Below are 24,294 nucleotides of genomic sequence, written 5' to 3'. Positions count from 1 at the left end.
GGAAAATGCTAGACTTGTGCCCATTCCTGTGTCTTTGCAGTGCCCAAAGGAGCCTTTTTTCTTGTTTTTTCTTTTTCCTTCTTTCTTTCTTTTTTTTTAAGGTAGACTTCTGTTTATATTGTCTCTTTTAGTTAAATTTTCTTTGACTTCTTTTTCCTGAAAGACACTGGGCAATGGAAGAAGGATTTCTTCCTTCCTTCCTTCCTGCAATAGTAGGGTTGTAGCCTCTTGCTCCCCTAGAAAATGAAGCCTGCATGACAAAAACTGAGCAGGAGTGTGACGTTTCTGGTAACAGTCCATGTAAGCTGCTGAGGTGGCAGTGTGCTCAGGGTGAAGTCTCTTTGATCTTTTTGATTGAGGACAAAGCATCTTCCTTTCTTAGTTCTATTATCTCCAAGGAATTTACCAGCAAATTCAGGGGATATTATCCTTCCTGTCCCAAATACTTCTAGTTTAAAAAAGCAAAACCCTCATGAAAAAGACATGCAACTTGCAACCCTTTTGAGTCTGTCAAAGCCAAGGCTAAAAATTTGTCCAGCCTTTGTAGGTCACCTCTAATTTGGCTGTGAAGTCTAGCTTAATGCAGTTTACCTGTGGAAAGAGACCTAAGATGACCTGATCTACTTGCTTGGCCCTATTTCCCCCTCCCCCCATCCCCCTCCCCATATAACCCCTCTACTGTTCTCAAGTTCTTAATCCAAGTTCTTAAAATATCTTCTTTCAGAAGCTGTTGCTCTCAGATGACAGCACAAGGTGCCATTTAGCAATAAACACCTCGTTCTTTCTAGTGTTTTTCATTGAAATGGTTTCAGTGAGGCCCATCACAAGTAAAAAGTCTTTGGCCCGTTTCTTCTCTGTTGTGGGCTTTGAAGGGAAAAAAAAAAAAAAAGAAACATCCTTAGATACTTTTTCTTTGCATTCTGGTTCTCCTTTAGCAGTCAGTTCTTCCATGTAACCATGAGGATCAGAAGTGTGCCCTTCCCTTTAAATGGAAACTGAAATGCTCCTGTAACCTCAAGAACCATTTGGTGTGAGAATTGGCCCCGGTGCTTACTGGAGACCAAAGATGTGATCTCTTGGACAGAAGCCCCCGTTCTCAGGGACCGAAGATGTGTGGTGGATACCTCTAGAAACTGCAGCGCTGTTTTCCCACACAGCAGGAATTTGTATTGAGTGTTGTTGTTTTTTCTGTTGCTCAGCAGGAGCTCTGAACAGCTCTGCTGGTCAGCTCTCCACCAGCGAGTGAGTGGGGGAGCCCTGGGAACATCTATTACGGGGATGATGCAGTGAGTAGGCTGAGGTTCAGTGACCCCTGTGAACTCTCTGTCAGCTTGTTCTTTCGTGCCAGTTCCTGAAGTCCTGCTTTCCAGAGCTTTCCTCCTTTGTTGTCTCTGTTAAGAAAGCCCACGTATTAGGACATGAGGAGAAACACCACCACTTCAGGCTAGAGAATGGTTAGTGCCTCACAAGCCCATTTCGGCTGGAGCTGGCTAGCCGCAGCACCTCAGATCCCGCTCCCAGAGCGTGCCCACTCATCCCAGCATCCTTCTCCCTCCAGTGTTCATGCTCTAGGGCAGTGTGCTCAATGTGTGGTCCAGGGAGCCTGTGAGGTGTCAGAAAGTGGAGAGTAGGACCATGACAGTTTAAAAAAATATGCGTCTGCCCAAAACCCTGTTGTGGAGCTACAGATAGCCATGTGCCACAGGGCTTGGATGTGGAAGGCTGTGAGGTGGCATCCAATGACAGAAGTAAAGGCTCATGGTAGTCCTCACTCTGCTGAAATCAATGGCAAAACTCGCCTTGATCTTAGGAGATGTGAAGATTGAACTCCCCGATTTAATCAAGGCAAATCTGGTTTTTCCAGGCTGCCACAGTCCAGGGAGAGAGGGAGGAAACTTAAAGTGGTCAGAGCCCAAAGGAAGGTGGTGCAATAGCTGAGAAGACACCCTGTGGTAGTGCTTTTCAGCATAGGCTGCAGTTCTGGTTTACATACATGTTTTTCTCTCCCCGTGCCTGAGCAAACAAGCAGTGACCAAGACCCACGCCTGGAGAGCCAGGAGAACTGATCACTGAGCGCTTGTGCGTCATACTGGATGTGTAACTTGGTTGTGCCTTAGGCTATCGAACAAGCTGCAACTCGTTGCTCACCACCCACTCGCTGTGGTGATGGGCACTCAAAAAATACTTGAGCAAGTGAGTACAATGTCCTTTTAATCTTCCTCCCTCAGGCCTAGACCTGAATTACAGTCTGTGCCCTAGAGGCAGAAGGCTTCATGTCTCACTGCGGGCTGAGCCTTGGCATGGAGGTGGGCGCGGGTTGGGCTGGGGGCGCAGGGGATGGATGCCGGCCGGTGCGGGGGTTCCTGCACACACAGCCCACCTCGGCTCCCCCCTGCATCGCCCAGCTCTCTCAAAACAAAACAAAACCTCTCTCTGAAGGTCTGGACCTTCCATCTCACCCTTTTAGCAAGAGGGCAGCTGGAGGTGGCTTTTTGGTTCCACGTGATTCATGAAGAGCAGTGGGTCGAGACATGCCGGGCAACACGGTAACAGGCGGCCGAGGCGAAATCCTCTCCCCGCTGCCAGGGCCCGGCAAAACACCGAAAAGACCCTTCGGTCTCACCTAGCGGCGGTGCGCGTCCCCGGGGCAGCATCCCCGACCCCCCGGGGCAGCCCGTCTCCCCGGGGAGGCAGCCCCCCGCCCGCGGCAGCCCAGTCCCCCCCCCGGGGCAGCCCCCCCCGGGCAGCCCCCCCAGGGGCAGCCCCCCGGCAGGCTGCAGGGGTGACCGCCCGCCTCCCTCCCCGCCCGGCGGCGGCCCGGCCCGGGGCCGCGGTCTCGGCGGGCGGCGGGGGCCGGGCACACGCCGCCGGGGCCGGCAGAGGGCGGCCGCGGCCCGGCAATGCTGCGGCGCCGGCGGCCCCGGTGAGCGCGGAGCAGCGCGGGCCCGGCGCACGGAGGCCCCTCGGCGGCGGGGCAAAGCGTCCCGCAGCGGCGGCCGGGCCGGGCTCCCGGCCATCCCCCTTCCGCGGCTGCCGCCCGCCGGTGTCAGCGCAGGCACGGCTGGCCCGGCGCCTCCCGGTTCTCTCGACCGAGCCACCGGCATTGCTCCTGCCGCCCGGCCTCACGCCTCCCCGGGCACACCGGAGAGAGCCTCGGACCTTGCGCGCTGGCCACCCGGCTGTGGCTCGGTGCAAGCGTGCGAGTGTGCCCAGGGCTCTCCTCGGCTCTGGGCATTGAAAGATTTCAAGGACGTTTCCCCCCATTCATCCCAGTTATGTCCCCTGCTAAAATAGGTTAACGGTGTCTAATTAACCACTGCACATTGTCATGCTGCATAAAGATAGCATCCTGGCTGTTCTCTGAGCCCTGCTACTTTATCTCCATTTAGATCTCCGTGGTAGTCCATTAAATGAGAAAGAAACAGTTTAACAGAGATGATGTCTACATTAGAACTGCCTTTCAGCCTTCAGCACAGAAGCTGCAGGCAGCTCTGAGGCAGCTCAGCTGTACCTTAGTGGGGGTGGGGGGGGAAAGCCTCGGTTTTGAGGTTAAACCCCGTCTCATTCATGTGGAGGGAGGATTCCTGCTGGCCAGAACTGCGCAAAGGCAATGCTCAAGTGCAAGATCAGGTCTATATCCTCTGTTCCAGGACACAGCTAGGAGAGAAATAGGTGTTCTGTACCAGGAGTTACGTTACATGGGGTTTGTCAGGGTCTTCTGCCCATTTTCTCGGCTATTCAACACCTTGAAATAGAGAAGGGGTCAGCAGCTGATGAAAACCAGAGGGAATATTCTGGGGTTTTGGTTATATTTGGGAGCACAGACAGCCCTGCGGTAGAAAGGAGATTAAACAGGGCTGTCCAGGTGACAGAGTCGGTCCACATTCTTTGGTCCTCCAGGTGCAATGGGTTTATCAGAAGAAACGAAAGAAACAAAGAAACAGAGGTATCACTGTCTTACAGACACTGGCGGTGACTGGTGCGCTGTAGGCATTTCTGAGCACTGCTCCCACGATTCTGTTGTTTTGTTTACCCTAACTTGAGCGAATGTATCTATAGTTCATAGAGAATCGTTCATTGTAGGTGCTTGTTGCTGCCCTCCTTGGGCTGTGCCTCCTGCTACAGTGAGCAACCAAACCAGGGCAGTGCACTTCTTGTTGCTGAGACCGTAAGAAAAGGGTAGGAAATCTGTCTGTGCTGGCTTGAGTTTACAGTCTGGTTTCTTCCATGCCTGCTTTTACTCATCACTAGAAAGCTGTTCCCGTGTGGTGAAAGAGGAGGATGCAGTGTACTCAGGCCTGATAGTCCTGAAGGATGAAAGGTTGGTCTCAGAATGTTGCAATTGGCATTGGTAAACTGAGCCCGTTCTCCATCATGCTTAAAGCAGTGTGATAACTTCATGAAGAATGCCTGCGGGGCCTCCGTAGCACCTGGAGGGCAAAGAGGCAAGCAGGTGACAGGTTCTGCAGGAGCAGTATCTCCGCATATAGCTTAGCCCTCAGCTAAGCTTGTGGAATGTAGGGGCTCGGAGGTAGGGCACCTTTTGAGGATCTATTTATGACTTCCATAACTGCCTTGAAGGTTTTTAACCTTCAAGGACACAAGGCAAAGTTTGTCTTTTCTCTCAGGGTCCCATTGTTAGTAGATTTAGGTAATGCAATTGAGCCAAAAAAGCAAAGGATTAGTCAGGAACAAACCAAAAATATTTTGTGATTTTTTTTTCCTGCCAGTCTGAAACAAGGAATGAAAAACTAATTTGGCATCAAACACAATGAAAGGAAGCCTTATAAAAACCAGAAGGGAAATAGTAGGTTGGTTGATATCTCCTTTACCTAATAACTCAATCATTAAGGCCACAGAGAGCATAAAATACGCAATTCCTTCCTGTGCTCCAGAAGTTTCAGACTACATTTCCAGGATAGTTCTCCACCCATGAGCTTATCAGCTGGTTTGAAATGCCAGTTTCATCAAATAATGCTATTCCAAGTCATACATTAACAAACACATCTATAAAAGGCGGCTGGAAGCAGGTGTCTCACCTAAACCAAACAACAGTCATTTCTAGCTCATGCTGTAGTGCTGCTGGTATTTAAATGCCCTGTGTCACCCACGGTACTGTGGGCATGGGAGACTCGTGTCACCCACTGCCACCTTCAGACCCTGTGGCATAGGGACTAGGGTGTTCTCGGGGCGGGGGGCTGACTGCAGGGCTTTAGCTTGCCCTGGAGAGAGGAGGGAGCTCTCTTGGTTGACCGCAGAGTGTTCTAACACACCTGCGGTCTGGGATTAAAGGAGTCGGTACTATTCTCCCCTACCGGTTTATGAATTTGTTCCCTACGTTACCGTTTTTTTTCCAATATAGTGCTGCTATTTCATAATGAAGTATTTGCTTATTGCCCTGAAGAAGTCCTTTCCTAACATAGCATGGAAAAGTTGAGAAAGGTTGAGTCTCAGAAGATGAGTGAAGCAGTCTCTGCCTCTAGGACTAACATATGACTGCGTTCCCTGCGGGCCGTCTGGATATCTGTCATGACAGGGAGCTCAGGAAAAAGAAACAGAAATTGCTTACAGGGATAGCAGGAGTGACCCTCTCCTGGGAAGTATAAACATGCAGAGTGTTTCACTCCTGCCTGGGGACAGGAGATGAGCAAAGATGTAAGGAGTGTGAGTACTGAGGAACAGTGTGTTATTTGGGGCTGAGCAATTATCTAGAGTAACGGAATCAAGCTAAGAAGAGGTCAGGTTGCACCTCCAGGAAAACATCTCACTGTGCAAGGCTGTGCAAAGGCTCTGAAGACAAGGTGTGGGAAACAGTTCTGTGAAGGCAGAAGGGAGGGATGAAACAGGATAAATCTTGCATCATCTTTCTATCGCTGTCTTCGCAGATTCTGAACTCCGGTAAGATCTGGTGGTAGGCTCTCTGAAGCCATCCATCCCTTTCCTTCTTCGTACCGTCAAGGGCTTTGCACAGAAAGTGCTTTGCAGTACCGCTAGGGAGAAGGGTGGAGCTGGACCATTATTCCTCTCTGGAAGAGCTCTTTCCTAAATTCCCCAGCTCCATTGCAGTTCTGCCTCTTCTGATGAACAGAAGGGTGCAGATACAGTCACCTACACAGCTGCGGTTCCAGTTATAGCAGTGGACATTACTGGGCTTAGATCACTGATTCAGTGTCACATTCAGCTTCTCACAGACTGCAAGCTCCAGGGAGAGCAATGGAGTCAAGGGGCTTTCTTCTCTTCATACCTAGACATCCTCTTGTGCCCCGCTCCTTGCTCTTAGAAGAGTAGATTATTCACAGGAGAGCTCAGTGAGGACCACAGCCTGCTAGAACAGAGAGCAGGTGAGGAGAGGCCTGTCCCATCCCATGGAAATGCTTTGAGAGGAGCAGTGCAAGGCAATGAAGCAACTTCTCTTGCATCTTGGTGTGTCCTGGGACAGGGCATGTGGTAGGGGAGAGCCCCACATATTCTTTGTCACGGCACCCTGACTTCAAGGGAGGGGAGAATATTTATTCCCAACACATAGAGATGAAACTTCAGTCTGCAAAATGGCCAAAGCAATCAGCGAGTGATGGAGTATCTGCTAAAAAGAAACCTGGCATTTAATTAACTTTTCAAAGTGCTGGTTCAGCAACCTCCATGTTTTACATTTTGAATATTGAACAAGCGTCCCTAATCGGGACTGAATTACTTCTGGGCTTGCTGGGGTGGAGAGCAAGGGAGCTGCCATTTGTCGTCGCCTCCCCCCTGTGTTGTTATTATGAACTCCTGTTAACTCAGCCAGATCAACCCTGATTTACTGCAGCGACAGCATGTCTGACCTGAACTTGGCCAGCTCAGGTGGGGCTCCTCACCTACAAAGGCAACCAGATAATCTTTATGCATGACCAGGGGGAGGAAGGACCTGTTGATCTCTCAGGGGTAGGCAGACAAAGTATAGCATCTTCTTTACTCCTTAACGTGCTGACCTCCCTACTCAGGTAAGGCAAGCTTTACCTGCTGATGATGGCAGAAAGGACGAAAAAATACCTGAGAAGCTAAAAAAAAAAAAAGAGACACACTCTTACTGTGTCTGGGGATGGCTGTCTTTCTGGACCCAAATGGTTCTGCTTTGATCTGCTGCGCTCAGGGACTTTTTGATACATTTTAATGGTCACTCAGAACTCTTTAAAGGTGTGATGTATTATTGGACCTCGTGTAGGAACTGTTTTGCACAATAACGTGATATAGGGAAAGGTGCGGTTTTAATTTTCTCTAGCCTTTTCTAAGCATAAGCCTTTCTTTGTCTTGCAGGTCGGGAAGAAAGCATGCAGAAGAAGTAGAAGAGTAAGTTCCCATTGTTGCTGAGACTTCTTGCACAGCTTTTACATCTGCTCTCATGGAGAAGGGATGTGTGACTCTAAGCACCAGTGCACCAAGATTAGAACTTGGGAAGGGCGCAGAGCCTGGCATGAATTCATGTCACGTGTCCTGGGATGGGGCAAAGCTGGTCACTCTGTAGTTCCCTGGATGTGGAGTAGGGTCTGTCACTCCCATATGACAGAAAGAAGGAAAAGTAGAAAGCAGCTGCTTGCCTCCCAGACACACCCCAAGCCTGACTGTGCAGCCTAGGGGTTTGTCTCAGGTACAAGGCATCTTGCTTAAGCATCCTTAAGCTGAGTTTTCTGCTGAGTCCAGCAATGAGGGATATGAAAGAAGGTCGGTCTGCAGGCTAAGCGTACTTGGGAACTCTCCCCCTGACAAGCCATGAGACTTGTGGGGAGGAAGGGGACACAACAAAATGCTTTTCTGGGCTTGCAATTGAAATTATTTTTTCCTTGTGTTTTGCTGCAGCCATCGTCTCAGACAGCAGAGCCTGGAGGCATCAGATGATGGAGGAGGTAAGGTAACACCTACTTGACTGCAAGAAGTGCCTTCATGCATGTCTGGGGGTTCATCAGTAAAGTGAGCAGAGGCATCTTGTAAGAAATTGAAAGGAAATGAACCATCCTGGGGGTAAACAAATGGGGAGCTGCTTAAGTCTCCCCAGCTGATGAGCGAGGGAGAAAGAGCAAAGGAGATGGAGAGGAGGGTGAGGAAGCGAACCTGTAGTCTGACTCTGGCTCTTCATTAACACAGAATGATAAAGCGCCTTTGGGAGGAAGGAAAGCGTTGAGGATATGGTTTTCTTTGTGATTACCTACACTGTGGAGAATAGTAGGCTGGGGCAAAAAGAGAGCTAAAAGAGCAATAAAAGGTTGAGAGCAGGGAAAGAGATCACTGCTGTCCCCTAGTTTAGGTGATAGTATGCTCTACTTAAAGCCTCTCGTGTTTTATGGTAGCATCCTTGTCTTGCTTCCATCAGGACGAGTGTCTGCACCACTCTCCTGGGGTCTCTGTCATGAAGCAATTGCTAATACAAAAAATCCACTTGCCCTAACCCAAGATCGTATAGATCATAAGCTATACATAGGCACTGGTGGGTAATCCCATCTCATCCCTGTACAGGCTGCTGTGAAGTCTACTGGACTCCTGACTTAGCACTAATTTTCTTTATAGTGTATATCACCTGCTCTTCTAGGACTGGATAAGCCAAGAGAAATCTCAGGAAAAATCCACAGTATGAATTTTGAGATGAGCACTGGAGAACTGTGGGGAGCATAGAAATTCATTAAAGTCTCTAGGAGCTAGCTCAGTTTTCAAGGGCTAAGAATTTTATACAGTCTATAAAATAAAGTTGCATCTGTAAAATATCACCAAGCATCAGAAGAATTACCAGGAGTCACAAAGGATCAGACATCAGTATGGTTAATGAGATTAAATGAAGACTTATTTGGGTCTTCCAGACAGATTAAGCATTGCAACATATGACTGCCAGAAGTGGCACCTTTATAGCATTGGCATCTTCAGAATAGACTTAATTTTCCCCCTGGGAAGTTTCCTGGGCTTCTTAAATTTCAGCGTATGTCACTGAGGCTGATAGTCTGTTCTGAACAGCTCTTTGACTGTTTGCATACATGCTGTCCTTCTTGTTGAACCCTGGTCTTGTACTCAGAGTATAATAACTGTCTTTGCTAACCAGGCATAAAAATGCTTGCCACATGTTTGCGGTGCGTGACTTTTAGTGGTCCAAGACCTTGGGTAATAAATACAGAATAGAATTGATGCAGAATGTGGTATGAAGATATGGCAAGTCCTGATACACTTCACTTATTTATCTGTGCCTAGCCTGTGGTTAACAGTTGACTTTGGATTGTTTGCAAACCAGAGTTCAGCTGTGGATTACATCTTATGTGTTGGAAGAAAGATCCCACTGATCTGATTATGGTTCCTACCCAGGCAGTTTCTGGTACAGTCAAATATACGGGGTTGTGGATCTGATTTGCATGTGGAAAATCTCTGAATGGATCAGTGCATTGCATGCTTGTGGTCTTATTTCTACAGAGAGATTCAGCAAGCTCCTCTGGGAGAGGAGCGTTCCATATGGGCTCAGCAACTGCAGTGAAGAAAGGTGACATATAAACAAACTCCAGAACCTGAATAAAATTGCTTTTTTGAATAAGCAGAGACACAAAAAACTGCCCAGTGTGGAAGGCAGGGAGCAGCATGCTGTGACTGTGCAGTAAGTTGAGCTGTATCAGCCTCCCCTTCACACAGAACTGCACTTGAGCTTGTATCCTTAAGTGTAGCAGTGAAGCTCAGATTTTAAACATACAAAAATCAAGACATTGGTGTATGGATCCCTAAGGATGGGTCACGGTTATTTTGTGCTGCATAATGTGTTAGCTTGTGCACCTTAATATGAACAGGCGCAGTTGTGTAATGATTGCTGCTGTCAACCAATACATTTGGATCGCCTTCCTTTAACCTATTAGAAAGCTGAGCTGTACCATTCCATTAACATTGTTTGTCCGCCATCCAACCTTTTCATTAGAAGAATGAAGGACAAAACAATATGCCCTTAAAAAGGTGTTCTTGTGTATTTGAAATGTGCTCAGTTATGATCATTTATACATCACTAACACCCCGAGGCTCAGAATTTGGAGTCCATTGGAGAAAGTGTTAAAAAAGCATAGGGCCTGGAGAGAGCCCGGTTTGGCATATGGAGAATGAAGGGAAGGGTGTACGTCCAAGTGGAGACTTTTGGGCTTGATGTGCCTCTTAGTTTCAGAAATAAAAGTAGAATTCTCTCGCTGCTCCTAGCCGTTCACCCTGTGCATGAAATAGCATCTGATTCCCCATCTCCATGGGAGTTTGGGAGGGAAGGACAGTCGCTTCTCAGGCTGTGTGGAAAGACTGAGGTAATATGGGAGATTGTAAGTGGGCAGATCAGACCAGGACATGCATGGAACTATCTGGAATTTTAGCCATTCCTTAGAGTTGCACAGGGAAACCCAGAAGGTGCAAGTCATCCATACTGTGGAATACAAACCACTGAAATACTAGCAGTGAAGTACGTTGGCTCAGATCATGCTCAGAATTCATTTTCTCTCATCTATATTTCTTCTTCATCAAGGCTAGTCCAGGACAAGAGAGTCACTTTAAAGAGGAGCCAGTTTTGAGTTACAGGAAAGCAAAGACCTGCGTTTGACTGAAAGCACTGTTTGCTCCTGTAAAGCTTCAGGCTGGAAAGACCGTTTTAAAAAAGTGCAGTGTCTCTCCAGAAATAAATAGCTCTGGGGTGTCTAGGTGATGGATATCGGGCTTTCCTACAGCACCTGCTGAGAGCTTGGTCCCCATCCTCCTGAACACACACCGGTACCTGCTAGTACAGAGGCACAGCAGATGGGTAATGCACCTCTGCCAGGTGGGTGTGTGTCCAGCTGAACCTTGTCGCGGGGGCACCCAGTCCCTCTGCGTGGTGGGAAGCCTGCTTTAGCAGGATTTAATGCATCACAGCTTGAGGAGTAATAAACCTTCACAAGCAACACAAAAGTGTTTAATTCCTAAAGGACAGACCTGGTTGAGTCACTTTTGGCCAGGGGCAATTGGGGGCTTAATGTTGTGTATGTAGCAATCTGGGCAATCTGAGAGAGAGGAGTTTAAGGGTAATTGCTCAATTTTCTGTCCATGTCAACAGGGGAACTGGGCGGCAGTGACTGAGCTCTGTATGGCAGGGGGACGTGTATGAGATGGGAGACGTGAGACTATTGGTAGAATTTTAAAAGTGCTATCTGCAGAGCACTGCTTCCTTTTCTGTAGCAGCCAAGAGCTTCTCCCAAGTGCAAACGATTCTTTGCCGTGTGGTGGGAGGGAAGATAGAAAAACCAACTTCACGTGGAAGGGCTTTCCCCTCCCTTTGCTTCTTTCTCCACCGGGGCGGTAGAGTCTCTGCTTCAGCCTTGGGTGTTTCATTTGGCTTTACTCTCTGGTGTGCAGCTACAAAGGGCTGTTTCCTGTTGGGGTGAGAAATGCTGGCACCCTCCTCGCTCCACACCCCACCCCCCAACGTCCCCCCATCAGCAAACTGCTTTGTCCTTTTGGTTAAAGGTTTCTTTGTTGTTCCTTTCTGGCTCACCAATTCTGCACTGTTGAGCTGCACAACCTCAGGTGCCTGTCTCCTCACTACATTGCCCTTGGATTTTTCTCCTCCGCACTCTATGGGGGCTTGTTAACTAACGTTGTCATCTCTCTCCCAGCTGTCTTCCCCCATGGACTATTGTCCCACCTGCAGGAGTCCTTTCCCTCCTTCTCTCTGTTACCCTTGGAATGTGTAGCTCCTAGAACAGGGCTTTTCTTGGAGGATTGGGATGTGATGTGTGATCCTCTGTCTGCTGGAACAACGGCTTGTTATTTTAAACCAGATAGTGTGTGTGAATGAGACAGTTGATTGAAATGAAAGCCTGACTATGCTACACAGACAACCCAAACCTGACCTGCAGGTGAGGAAAGCTGCCAGGAGACAGTCACTAGATCTGTGCCCTCAAGGCAAACCCCCTTCCTGCCTGCTGGGAAGCCTGCTCAAGGAAGGAGAGCTGACAATTAGACCTCTCTATACAAATGTCAAACCTCTAGAAGGACTTCTTACCCTTCTGGAGTGTGCCAGCAGCTCCTTTGCATTTGAACAGCATGGGATTCCAGGCTGTGTGCACAACAGAGGAGGAAGTGGGCATGTGGCACAATCCCCACATCATTCTGAGTACACCGTGTCTGTCTTGTCTGTTAAGTGGGGAACAGCCCTCACAGGATATTTGGCACCTGGAATTCACAGCCGTAAAATATCAAACACCTCTTGAGCTGCGTGCTAATAAACACCAATGATAAAATTGCTCCAAACCGAGCTGAGAATAGAATGCAGTGTGGGTTATTGTTGGCTCTGTCATTCCCAATAAAGTTTGCCAGTTGTTTCCCCGGTGAGCTGCTGCTCTTACAGAGCACACCAAGTGCTGGCAGATTCCAGGTCTGAGCTGCAAGGACAGCTGCATTGGCTGAGCATGCGGGTAAGAGAGGGGGGCAGTTTGCAGGAACAGTCAGGGATATGGCCAGCGGATGCTTCGTCGGCTCAGGAGGCAGTGGTGGAGTGGTTTGGGGAGAGCTAAATGGTCACAAAGTTCTGAGCGTCAGTGGAGACAGAGTGAAAAACATGGTGTTTTGGAAGTGGCTGAAGAGAGGGGCCTGGGACAGGGAGTGACAGTGTCTGCTGAGTTTCTGGGATTCTGCACTGTGACTTTGTGTGTGGCTCTGTCAGCACCCCGCAGTCCTCCCCTTGGCTGCTCCCCTAACGCGCTACCCCGAGTCTCTGTGCAAAGTCAACGAAGGGCAGACTCTGCCCAGCCTGATGCTTTCCACTGAGCTGTTGGTCCAGACCAGTTTGAACTCCTCCAGTGACTGCTGGCATTGTGATCTAGAGCCTCTGGTGTTCAAGGAAAGCTCCATCCTGACAGCCACAGTGGGCAGGGGGGAGCAGGGAGTATGTCCCAAGGGGTATGTCTGAAGCCCTGTTTGAAGCAGCAGACCACTAGCCAAGGGGCAGTGGGCAGGTTAATTGAAAGGCAGCACATGCAGCTTCTTGGGGGCTGCAAATGGTGGTCTGGGTAAGCACCTTCCATCACTAAGTTCTGTGATATGGTAGATACACAGTCATATTGGGTCTGTGATTGCCGAGTCCATAAGTGTAGTTGACGGACTAGGTTTACCTAAAATACCCTTTAAGAAAAAGCTCTTGAAAGATGATTACAGAATTGAGACACCATCATTTAAAACTGCCTGAGGCAAACTCCTTTGAAAATTGCAGCAGTGGAGGGACAGAGAGAGAACCACGTAGCCCTTGATTGTAGTGTTGTTCCCTCAGGAGCCGTCCCCCCTCCCCCTCAGTTTCTCATCTGATATGAGAGAGAGCAGCAGTAAGATTCTTCATCTGTCTTATGAAAATCCGATTCTGAGTGGCTCTGATCAAACCCGTCTGGCTGTCAGCAGCGCTGGCCTTGTGTGGAGGGAGGGAGGCTTCTGAGGAGTTGCTGGATGTGGAAGTGTCATGGGTGCTGCCGATCAAAGAGGCATTTTTTAATAAATATATATAAGAAAAAATAAAAAACCTAAGGATTTAGCATAAAAGAAATGTAGTTTGTCTTGTTTTTCCAGTGTAACACGAAGAGGATGAAATAGAATCAGACACGCCTGCTCCCGAACATACTTCCACAGGAGCATCCTGAGAAGCTGCTTTCCCTGCCACAGTAATGCTCTAACGCAAAATCACTCACTTCCAGCATTGTTGAGGAGGGTTTTGTGTTTCTGAGTTCACCAGACCCTCCCTGGGCACCTCATGCCTTCTCATCTGCTGCCCCACCACCTTCTGAGTGTGTTTCAGCAGGGGAGTACTGCAAAGGAACAGGGAACAGCCTTTGAAAAACGGAAAACAGATGTTACTGAAAAGGAGGGCAGGCACGGTGCTCTGTCAGCGGGCTGCTGGCAAGGCTAGGAGGTGTGTTACCACTCTTAAATGCTGATAACCTCAGGAGTATGGTGGATTCCAGGTCCTGAGGCTGGCCTCCAGTCTCTCCAGTCTTCTGCTGCTGGTGAACAAACCTATGCGTTAAGAGATTCCTCATCCTTAAAGCCACCAGTGTCTGCTCTTACTTCTTGCACACTACAAAGCCATGGATTACTGCCTGTTGGAGCCCTGCACTGAGCCCCGCGACTCACCTGACAGGGCTGTTCTGTGCCCTGTCTGTGCTCACACTTCCCAGGGGCTGAAACTGGGCAGGGGCTTTGTGTCAGCAGCGGCCTTGGGAAGGAACAAATATGCCTGGTGCCCGTCCCCGGCAAGCTCTCAGGTGAGGAAGAAGCCATGCCACGCCAAGCACTCTGTGAAAGCACAACGCTATTGAAGCAAATAGCGTGTCGTGGACCAGGCAGCCTCCCAGCCAGCCGTCTACCTAGCTGACAGTATCATCAGAGCTTGGTGGCTGACGAAAAAACTGTTTTGTCTGATGCAAGGCAAATGCATAATCTTTTAAGGCAAGGCTAGAGGGTCAGCACTGCACCTGCTGCGTGGCCTCCCCTAGGTACTGTGAATCCTCTGGCTCACTGAGTGACTTTTCCGAGCAGCTTGGCCGGGTTACGCTGTTACCATTCCCTTCTCAAAAGGGTGATTTGGGATGTGGGACACTCGGGTTATCTTTTGCTTGTCTCAGCTTTTAAGGCAGTGCCCTAGTAGCTGTGGTACTGCCTGCTTTTCACTCTGCTGTTTTCATCTCCCTGCCGGCTGATCAGGCAGGTACGCTGTTCCATATTGGCCGACTAGTAGGGCAATTTCAGTCAGGGAAAGGCATCCCTATGAAATTAATGTCCAAGCATCCAAAGAAGTGTTCTTTATCCTCTCCATTTGCCTGCTGCTCTCCTGAGAAATCTTCCAAGAGGCTTCAAGCTTGTTTGTGTGTTCAGCAGAAGCTGTCTGTGTCCCTTGTTCCTTATGTTTTTTTGAAGATTTTTTTTTGCCTGTTGCTTTCCACTTTTTTCTTTTCTTTTTTTTTTTTTTAATTCTCCATTTTTCCACTTAGAGAGAAAAATTATTTATTGCATTGAGATGCGCTAATTAAAGCCATTTTCTGGTATTTGGTTACTGAAGTGTTTGATGTCTCTCTGACAAGACCATGAAATGCACGGAGTGTCCACAGGGACAGAATTTGCTGAACACGGTGCTTTGTAAATGAGGGGACACAGTGTCGCAGCAGCTCATGAATATGAAACGCCCATGATGCTACCTCAGTGGACTTGGGAACACAGATGAATCCTGTCATGTGCTAAATGAGACCAATTTCTTTCACTTAACTTCATCTTCAATCAGACCTTCTTCCATTTGCCTGTTTAAAATTCCCCAAACGTGATGCAGAAGGTAACAGCATTCAGTAAAACAAAGTTTTGCAGCAGCAGAAATACTGTAATTATTTCAGTTTTACATTTTATGAGCAAGCAACTTAAACGAAAGTTGGTTTCATTCTGATGCCTGCTTAGTGGCAGGGGACCACCTGCTCCAGATGCTGCTACCGTCTCTGCGTGCGCTGGGTATGGTGGTGTGTGGACAGGGAGGGCAGCACGGGCGCCACGGCAAGAGTGTCCATTCAGAACCGGCCTTGGAAATGCTCACCCAGCTGGGGGAAACAAATCAGGCTATGTGAGATGGAGTCATTTTTTTGGGTATCAGGTGTTGGCTCAGGAGACTTCAAAGCAGCTCAGGGAGAAAGTGGCAACCACAGTGCTGACTAACCGCAAGCCTGACCTGGGACGTGGTTTCTAGGTCCAGCTCTGGTGCTTATTTAGTGCCTGACCTTGAACAGATTCTGTCTGTCCTGACTTAGGTGCTGTCTTGTGTCTAACAGAGAACAGCTCTTTGGGGCTAGGACCAGGTCTTACTGTGAGCTTACAGGATTGTAAGGGACCCAGCCTGCAGGTGTTGCTACTAAACCAAAAATCAGCTCTGTGTGGGAGGGGAACTGCAACTCACCAGTTTGCTGGAGCAGCTGGGTATTAAGGTGGTGCAGGTTCCCCCACCTCCTGTTTGTTGCTTTCTGTGGTTGTCTTCCTCAGCTGTCAGTAAGTTATTTGCTAAGAGGCAAAAAAGGTGATGGTTACTGCATGCGCTCTAATATGAACGCGTAAAAGCCTTCCTTTGATTTTGACTTAAAAAGCTGTTGTTCCTTGCTTATGGTTTGGCTACCTGCATGGGTCACCCTCGGTCTTCCCTCTTCATCTTTTTCTTCCTGTCATCCACACGCTTCTGCTTTATGCTGTTGGTGTCTTGCCATAACTTAGCTATGAAGCTAGCTCAGTCCAGGTATTGTAATAAAAATGCTGCCCTTATATGTCGGGACTTAGACGTTCTGAGACCATCAGTTTGGTGCAGTGTAACTCCCCTGTTAGTCAACGTTTGGTACTGGTGTCTCCTACCCCACCGTAACACCGTAACCGCATGGATACCCTCATTTTGGTTTCGTTCTTTGTTCACCCTGTTCACCATCATCTGGGAGATGGAGGGGGGTTTGCATTTGTCGTCTAGCATTTGGTGCTCACTCATCGTTCTACATCTCTGCCATGAGCAGTTTCTAAAGCCAACATCTTGTTTCTTTATGGGCCGAGAAATCCATGAGGAAAGGTTTTGTGTTACTTTGTTCCCAGCCATTTTGAGCCATAAAGAGAATCCTTATCTATTTTTTATACCTGTTTTAAGGTCACAGCAGGCACTGAGTTTTTGTGTTGCCCTCTCCATCTTCTCTTGCATACACTCATTTCTTCTGTTTATAAAATGCTACCTGATGTGTCTACCTATTCTCCCCTCCCTTCAGCTGAAATGAATGCAGGGTATTCCCAAATGCTCATTTTTAGGAGCACTCACCCCGGGAATGTTATCTCCCATATGAAATAGAGACTCAGAGGAGTTCTGTCTGGGGGAGACTGGTTGAGGGAGGTGACATAGGTCACAGCACTTTGCAGCACAGCGTTCAGAGGCCAGCTGGGAGACCAGGGTTGGTAAGATGGTTTGTACTCAATTTGATCCCCTTTTAAATACTTTTTACCAGTAACTCAACTTTTATTTTAATGTATCTTACTGTTAGTATCACAGCAGTTTGTTCTGATTTCAAAGTCTGCAGGAAAGGATGTGGAAGTGGGAGAAGAACAGCTGAAGCTGTAAGATTTTCACGTTGCTTCTGAGATTTGCCTCCAGTTTTGATTAAAATTTGTTGATATTAAAGACAATATGGAAGCTGCACTCTCCTCCAAAATGCAGCATCCACCACTATCCGCCCCCCCTATAACTAGGCTGCAGAGAATAATTTTTTGTTTCCAGGTTTTGAAGCTACCCCTTGTTCTCAGCTGCAAAAAAATTTCTTTTTGTGAGGCACAGGCCATTTGTTCACTTCATTGCAGTGACCTGGTACCTGTGAAGGGTTTTCCTTTTGCACACAGGCGGCTCCTTAGCGTGTAGGTACACTGTGCAGTCATTTCTAAGGTTTACCTACGTGGGCACTAAATTCAGGCATGAGAGCTTGGACAGTGAAGTATGTGTCAAGATTCTGCGCCAGAAACACAAGCTTATGGAAAATGATCTGACACCCCTGCACTGAACAGGAGGGAAAAAATGTGGGTCACAGAGCAAAGCACACAGGGTGTGGGCTTGTAATGTAACCTTGTCGTTGGAAAAAGCTGCAGTGTGAGACTGGGAGGATGTGGTCATGTGAACATTTCTGCATGTACTAATGTTATACATAAGTAGTATCACTGCAGGTAACAGGAATATTAAAAGTAGAGCATACGCCTACGCTCTTGCAGGACAATAGCCTGTGTGCTTCTTCCTCCTGCAGCTGACACAGTGCCGTGACTTGGCTGCGTTACCGGAGCTTACTGGAATGAAAAGATGTGAGTCCTAAGAAAAGCAACGAAAACAATTAGGGGGCTGAAGACTGACTAAGGGGAAGGGCCGGGACCTTGGTGATAAAGTGAGAACTGAGACACTTTGCAAACTGTACAGGGAGAGAAGGGAGAGGGACTGTGGAGAGGTGGCACCATGGGAATTGGCAGAGGGAAGAGGAAGCTGAGTAACAAGTGAAATAAAGACCCAAATAGTTTAGGGCTGATTTGCCACTGACAGCAGTTAGCCTGGGGAGCAGGTATTTTCTTATAATTTGTGACGTTTTTGTTCTGTCAGTCTCTGACAGTCCTAAAGGGTATTGCTTCTGCCTAGAAATGGACAAATCATCCACGCTTTGCAGTAAGGAAATCATGCACTGGCCTTTGTTGGTGGGGCTGGCAGGATCCCCCAGAGTGTTTCCAGCTCTTCTGTCTGAAATACTTTCAAAGTGTCTATAAAATATCAGAGCCTTCAATTTCTTCTGGAAAGAATTTATACGTGATTGCCTGGATTTTGCTAATACAGAGTAGAGGTAGCACGTGGCAAGGGGTTTGGGAGTCTCTCCACGTAATTCAATGGCAATGAGATAAAATCATCACTGGAGAATCCAGGAGTCTTTGGGAACTTGCAAAATGGAAGGGACATTACTGATCCGAGCCCTAAATTTACAGTTTTTTCTACTGCAAAAAGAGATCAACAAAAGCAAGAGGGAACTGGGAGGAGGAGACCCCAGAAATAGCTGCCAGAACAAGCAGTGAGTGAAGAAATTCAGTTTGATGCAAACACCTTCCACATTTCTGCTGTCAAGAGAGGATAAGGATATGACCTTCTCCTGCTGCAGGGAATGCTGCTCCACGGGTGAAGGCAGCTCTGTTCCCAGGTAGTTCTTCATTTAGTTGTGTTTTGCTGAGCAACATTCATGGTCCCCTGCTGAAAAGGATAAATTAGCTCAGGAGAGTTTAGACTGTTCCTCATTCCCATGCCCATTTGCCTGGAGTTAGGAGGGCACCTCTGCCCCGTGCTTCATTCCTCCCCTTGGACCTGTCTCACCTCTCTGTTCCCTCTTTGGTCTTTGTTGCTTATACGCAGGGACTTTCTCCCACATTATCCCTGAGCAGGTTTTACCGTCTGCCTCCACAGGTCGCACTGTCTGTCCATGGAGATGCTTTTGTCCCCTAATTGCATTTTCCTACAAGTTTTACCAGGAGCCGGGAGCCCCTGCAGGGAAAAGCCATCGGGACAGCAGCTTCCACTGTGTGTTGTCCCTACAAGCCGAGGGGGCAGAGCTGTGCCCCAGATGCCCAGCGACACGCCAGTGAGGCATTTCTTGCACATGCCTCCGTCTGGGGGCCTGGGGCCTGTTGCTGCATTTTCCCTTTTAAATGTCTTTGGGAAGTTTGCTGTGGTTGGAGAGCGGCTCCGCAGGCACCTGGCTCCATGGGCGGCTGGGGAGCTGGGGGCACAGCTCTGCCGAGGCCGGCCAAGCTGTCACTGCCTTTCGCCGTGGCCAGGCTCTGGTGGCAGCCCCGTCCCCCTCAGCCTTCCGCCAGGCAGCCAATTAGCGAGAAATCCCACTGTGTGGCCGGCTCCAAACGGCCACCGCGGCACGGCCTGGGCTGACCCGTGCCCTGGCGCAGCTGGGCGAGGGCTGCCCCTCACCCACGGCTGGCGTGCCCGAGCTGGGGGGGACGCGCTGGGCGTGCGGCGGGCAAGGGCAGCCGAGAGCCGGCCAAGCTCTTGACAGGTGGCAGGACAAGGGGCTTTTCAGGAGGACCCTGCCCTGAGCATCATAGGTAGGAACGTCTCTCCGGCTCCTGAATATTCATCTCAGCCTGGGCTGCAAAACGGGACGAAGCCAGGCCCAGCCGCCAGGCCCAGCCGCCTGCTGCCATCCAGCAGTAGCATGGCCGCGCTGCCGACGGAGCAGCCTTCTCGCTCCAGCAGCAAGGGTGCCAGCTCTGCCCGCACACTGTACAAGTGAAACCTCTTCCCAGAGCTGAGCTGCCAGCAAATCCGTGGTCTGAGGGCTCGGGGTCTCTGGGGAGCCTTTGTGGCCTTGAGTCTTTAAAGCAGCTCTGTACTCTGCAAGCAGGTATAACCTGTCCTTGCTTTGTGCCTGCAGTTACTTTCCCTTCTCTTCCTCGCTCCTTTTTTGCTCTCTCCATCTCTGTTTACAGTGCTATATCAAATCAAAAAGCATGCAGTGCTGTCAGAGCCTTGCTCCTTTAGCAGGATTCAGTGTACACCCAGTCCTTCCTCCTCTCCTCCATTCTTTTGTCTCTAGCATCCTTTTTAGGTGGAATAGCCATAGTCCTTAGGAAGGGAATATGCTGGGAATGACCCAGACATCAGCCATTCCAGGGTCACCCTGGAAATCACAAAAAGCTTTATGACATTACAGCTAGGTGCGTCTTCCCTAGTCTTTGTATCAGCCAGACCACCAAGCAATTCCCTCCTCAGCTATCAGGAAGGTCATGGGCTTCTGCACAGCCCGAGACCCCACCAGCAGCTCCTTCAACATGTAGTTTGAAATGGCTTCTCTCAGTTTCTGCCCCACGTTTCATTTCTAACAGTCGAGGCAACTGGCAGCTGAGCTGAGCAAATGATAACACGTCTCGTAAGAAGCAAATTCTTGCCAGTCTTAGAATGATTGCAGGTAGGCAGCAGCGTTTAGCGCAGCTGGCTTCTTTCAGCTTCAAGGTTGTGTTGAAGTGCATGGTCCGTGGCCTGTGGGGTCCTTCCCAGCCCAGAGCTGCTCCTCTTGCAAGGTTTCTTTTTGACCCCAAGCTTCAAAGCTTTATTGTCTTGTTTTCATATTAAACAATATTTTTTTAATCATTGCTAAATAACTCTCTTGTGTTTTCCTCTAATAAAAAACCAGGCTGTTTCATATCTGTGAAGCAAGGGAACCTTTGTCTCTAGTGAGAGGAGAGCACAACGCTCTCCACTTACTGCTGCTGCTTTCTTTTGTTGCAGACATTCCCGTGATCCCCGACTTGGAGGAAGTCCAGGAGGAAGATCTGGCCATGCAAGTGGCAGCTCCCCCCAGGTAAGAGAACTGCCAGGTGCTCTTGAGGCTCTCATCAGCAGTGTGAAATGGCTGGTGAAATTAAACTCCATGTTATCTCATGCTCTCTGGATGTCAGCAGCGGTGCCATTCAGCAGGATTTGGTGCTGTGTATTGTGGCAGCAGGGCTCCAAGCTGAACAGTGCAAACTTCTTGTTTCCTATTACACAGAGAAAGCAATTACTGCATATTTTCTCTATATATAAAACCCCTACATTAGACTAATACATTTGGTGTTGCAAAATCAAACTCTCATAAGTGAGGAAATGCTTGATTTAAGGCTGCCTGTAAAACCGCAGATGCCTCCAGTACACTTGTGTTATCACACACGCTTTCATTATGCATGGTTGTAAGGCTGCTTTGCCCTCCACAGGATATCCAGAAGGATATTCAAGTGCCTAGTTAATTTGCAAAGTACAATCCTGTTGTTTGAAGGTGTTATCAGGGTAGTCTTGGGGTTAGCTTAAGGGAGACCAGCAGGTTTTCAAAAACAAAAGTTTTTGGGGGTTTTATCTTAAACGTATCAAGAAAGTCTTCTTTCCTCTGTTGGGCTTATTGACAAGATCACAGACTGGGATTTCTGTTGGCCCTTATCTGGGGAGGTGGGATATTTTACTCCTGACCACAGATGCCTCTCTCACAAGTATGGAGTAGTTATTGTAATTAAATAGCTGTTAACAAAAATTTAAAGTGTCATTTCTTAGTAAATTTAAAATTGCTTTGTTTCTCACCAGTGTTCATTTCTTTATTTCCTCTTTTTTATAATCCCATCTGTACCTCCTGTGTCCATAGTCTCCCTGCAACAGAAAAGACAAGTGATTTTCATGGACAAACACAAAACAGAAATTAAATTAATATAGGTCTTTTCTATAGTATTGCATCACCTATGAAGGGGAGTGTGGCACAACAGTATTTTACCCACTACACTGTGTTTCTTTTTGAAGGCTACATTTTAAGAAATTGTATTGGATAGCTGTGGCTCGGACATGGAAGTCACCAAGTCCCTACTGTTCTGTAGCTTGTACGGTGGGGCTTAGCTACGGCACTGGGGCTGTTTGAACGCTCACTACGTTCCGGTTTTCTTCCTGGCCCTTGTGGCTAGTCTGTGGCTCTTCTCTCTGCCATGCTGGCTTCTCTGAGGGAGTCTGTGGTTGCTCCACATCTTATTTTTACGCACACGCACAACCTGGCATGCAAATTTGTCAGTGCCTGTTCATTTGCTGAATGAGATGTGCTTCTGTCCAGGGACGTCCATCTCAAAGAGTCCACATGGGTGATGTGGACACTCAAGATAGGTGTCACCAGACTACTGTTCATGCCACCCTTCTCCTTAGATGTGCTTCCACGCTTACCCAGGCTTGTATGTTGACCCTTTCTGGTTGCAGTGTGCAGGTGAACCGGGTGCTGACCTACCATGACCTGGACAAAGATCTAATGAAGTATGCTGCCTTTCAAACTCTGGTAAGTAGATATGGCTATGGGGTGACCGATGTGACTCCTTCTCCTTCCAAGCTCCGGTCATCCTCCGCAGGGATACTCAGATGCATAAAATGCATGGCCCTATCATACAAACAATTTGCAACGTGTCTGCTAATCTGTTCCTCTGTGCAGTGTGGCTTTCTTGCTTGTTTGTGTCTGTAAATACTGTGAGTATGGTGTCTGCTGCTCAGATGAGGCTCCTGCTGTTGTCCTGGACAAAGTGTATTTCCTTTATAAGGCAAATGTGCCTATTTCTAGCAAGACCTACCTGGTGAAATGATGGTGTCCACTTTCTCGCTGTCTGTAAGACTTGTGACTGTGTGTTCATAGGATGGAGAGATTGACCTGAAGCTTCTCACCAAAGTTTTGGCTCCAGAGCATGAACTACGAGAGGTGAGTCTGTCTTTTGTGGGAACACCAACAAGGCAAAAGTTTCTTATGTGTCTCAGACTGCACTTGGAAAGTAAGCCTTTTGTCAGTGGGGCAGAGGAGAGAGGTGAGGAGGTAGTTTGTCCAAGCTGATGGAGGTTTGACTTCCCCAGCAGATTATTTTAAAGATTTGTAGGGCTTTCTCTGTGTGGTGTTACGGCATCACTATGATTGGCCCCCTTCAGCATGAAAGAGCTAGTAAGGAAAATGTGAAGGATCTAGCGCTGTCACAGATCCCTGCAGAAACAGTGCTCTGTTACGTATTAGCTTTTGGTAGCCACCATGAGCTCCAGGTGGTTCTACAGGATGGTACAGAGGGACAAAGGCAGAAAGCATTTGGGGTTTGGGCAGGGGCATGTTTTAAAGCAGGACAGAACAGTCTCAATACAACTGGGCAGGCAAGAGGTCAGGACTTGCAGCAAAGGATTTCGGCAGCTCAGAACTGCAGATGCTTCAGCAGAAGTGAAGAAAGGTGGAATGTTTTTATGGCTCCTCTGTACTCCATGCTTGGGAGTATCTAATATTAACAGGTATCAAAAACTGTGTCCTTTATGGAATTTTGGAACATGAATAATTCTGTCAACATCTTGAAATTGTAGCAGGGATTCACATTTCATTCTGGCTAGGATTCCTGTCCTAGCCAACTGGATCTGGGGCTTCCCTGGCTGGGGAAATTGCCATTTAATTTCTGTCTTTGCTGTTCATCTTGAATATTTGGCATCATTCAGAGACTTTTGGGTGTCACCAGTAATGTTTCAGCATGTTTGTCTTTTTCCTCTTGGTAGGATGATGTCAGCTGGGATTGGGACCATCTCTTCACAGAGGTGTCCTCAGAACTAGTGACTGAGTGGGACCTGGGACAATCTGAGAGAGAGGAGCACCTCAGTCTGCACTAGAGCACTGGCACACCAGACATCTTATACATGCATCCCCTGTAAATAGTTTAGCACTTTGCTGTTTGCTTGTTTGTATTTGAGAATTTTTTTAGACATGAAAATAAATAGGACCTTGCTTCATAGGAAAAGTGACTCTGGAGAAGTTTTTGGTATTTTGTAATAATAATTGTTTTCTCAAAAGAGATTAAGAATTCTAAACACAATAAAGTATTTACTTACGAATAGTCACTTCCACCTCACTAGCATCTTTACAGATAACTGCAATGGTTGATCTTTCCTTTGCCAAAATGCAGCCTTTCTGGAGTGAACTGTCTTACAATGGAGTGTGGTTTTCAGCGATGGCTATCAGAGAAGCTTATGCTGCTACAATTTGTTTGCCTAGGACATCAAGATTACCTACATTGCCCTCGCAACAGATGCCGTGAGTCGTCAGGATATCCATTTTACATTTCATCCAGCAGCCTCCAGCCACCCCCTGCTAGTTTAACCTCTCTCCTGGAACATTACCTCTGTATTGACTCAGAGGAAGCAGCATCACCTATTAAACTGCCAACACCACTTCTTACAGCATCTCTTTTCTCCCTTGAGGTTTCCCAGCT

The 24,294-nt window shown here is 48.1% G+C and overlaps 1 protein-coding gene across 8 annotated transcripts in view; it reads left to right on the top strand.

Annotated features, from left to right (window-relative positions):
• IFT43 (intraflagellar transport 43) overlaps positions 1–23,919 on the top strand; it is a 46,250-nt gene extending 22,331 nt beyond the window's left edge. For all 8 annotated transcript variants that reach the window (XM_080395838.1, XM_080395840.1, XM_080395835.1 and 5 more), the window contains 6 exons: positions 7,294–7,326; positions 7,834–7,880; positions 20,801–20,873; positions 22,277–22,352; positions 22,701–22,763; positions 23,585–23,919. In XM_080395838.1, coding sequence (XP_080251964.1) covers positions 7,294–7,326; positions 7,834–7,880; positions 20,801–20,873; positions 22,277–22,352; positions 22,701–22,763; positions 23,585–23,695 — 403 coding nt within the window. In that variant the 3' untranslated portion in view covers positions 23,696–23,919. The remainder of the gene's footprint in view (positions 1–7,293; positions 7,327–7,833; positions 7,881–20,800; positions 20,874–22,276; positions 22,353–22,700; positions 22,764–23,584) is intronic.
• The last annotated feature ends 375 nt before the right edge of the window (positions 23,920–24,294 follow it).

The sequence above is a fragment of the Falco punctatus genome (genome assembly GCF_963210335.1).
Source record: "Falco punctatus genome assembly, chromosome: 7".
NCBI classification, from domain to species: domain Eukaryota; kingdom Metazoa; phylum Chordata; class Aves; order Falconiformes; family Falconidae; genus Falco; species Falco punctatus.
The sequence above is the reverse complement of the archived record's forward strand: the minus strand, read 5'-3'. Positions and strand labels throughout refer to the sequence as shown.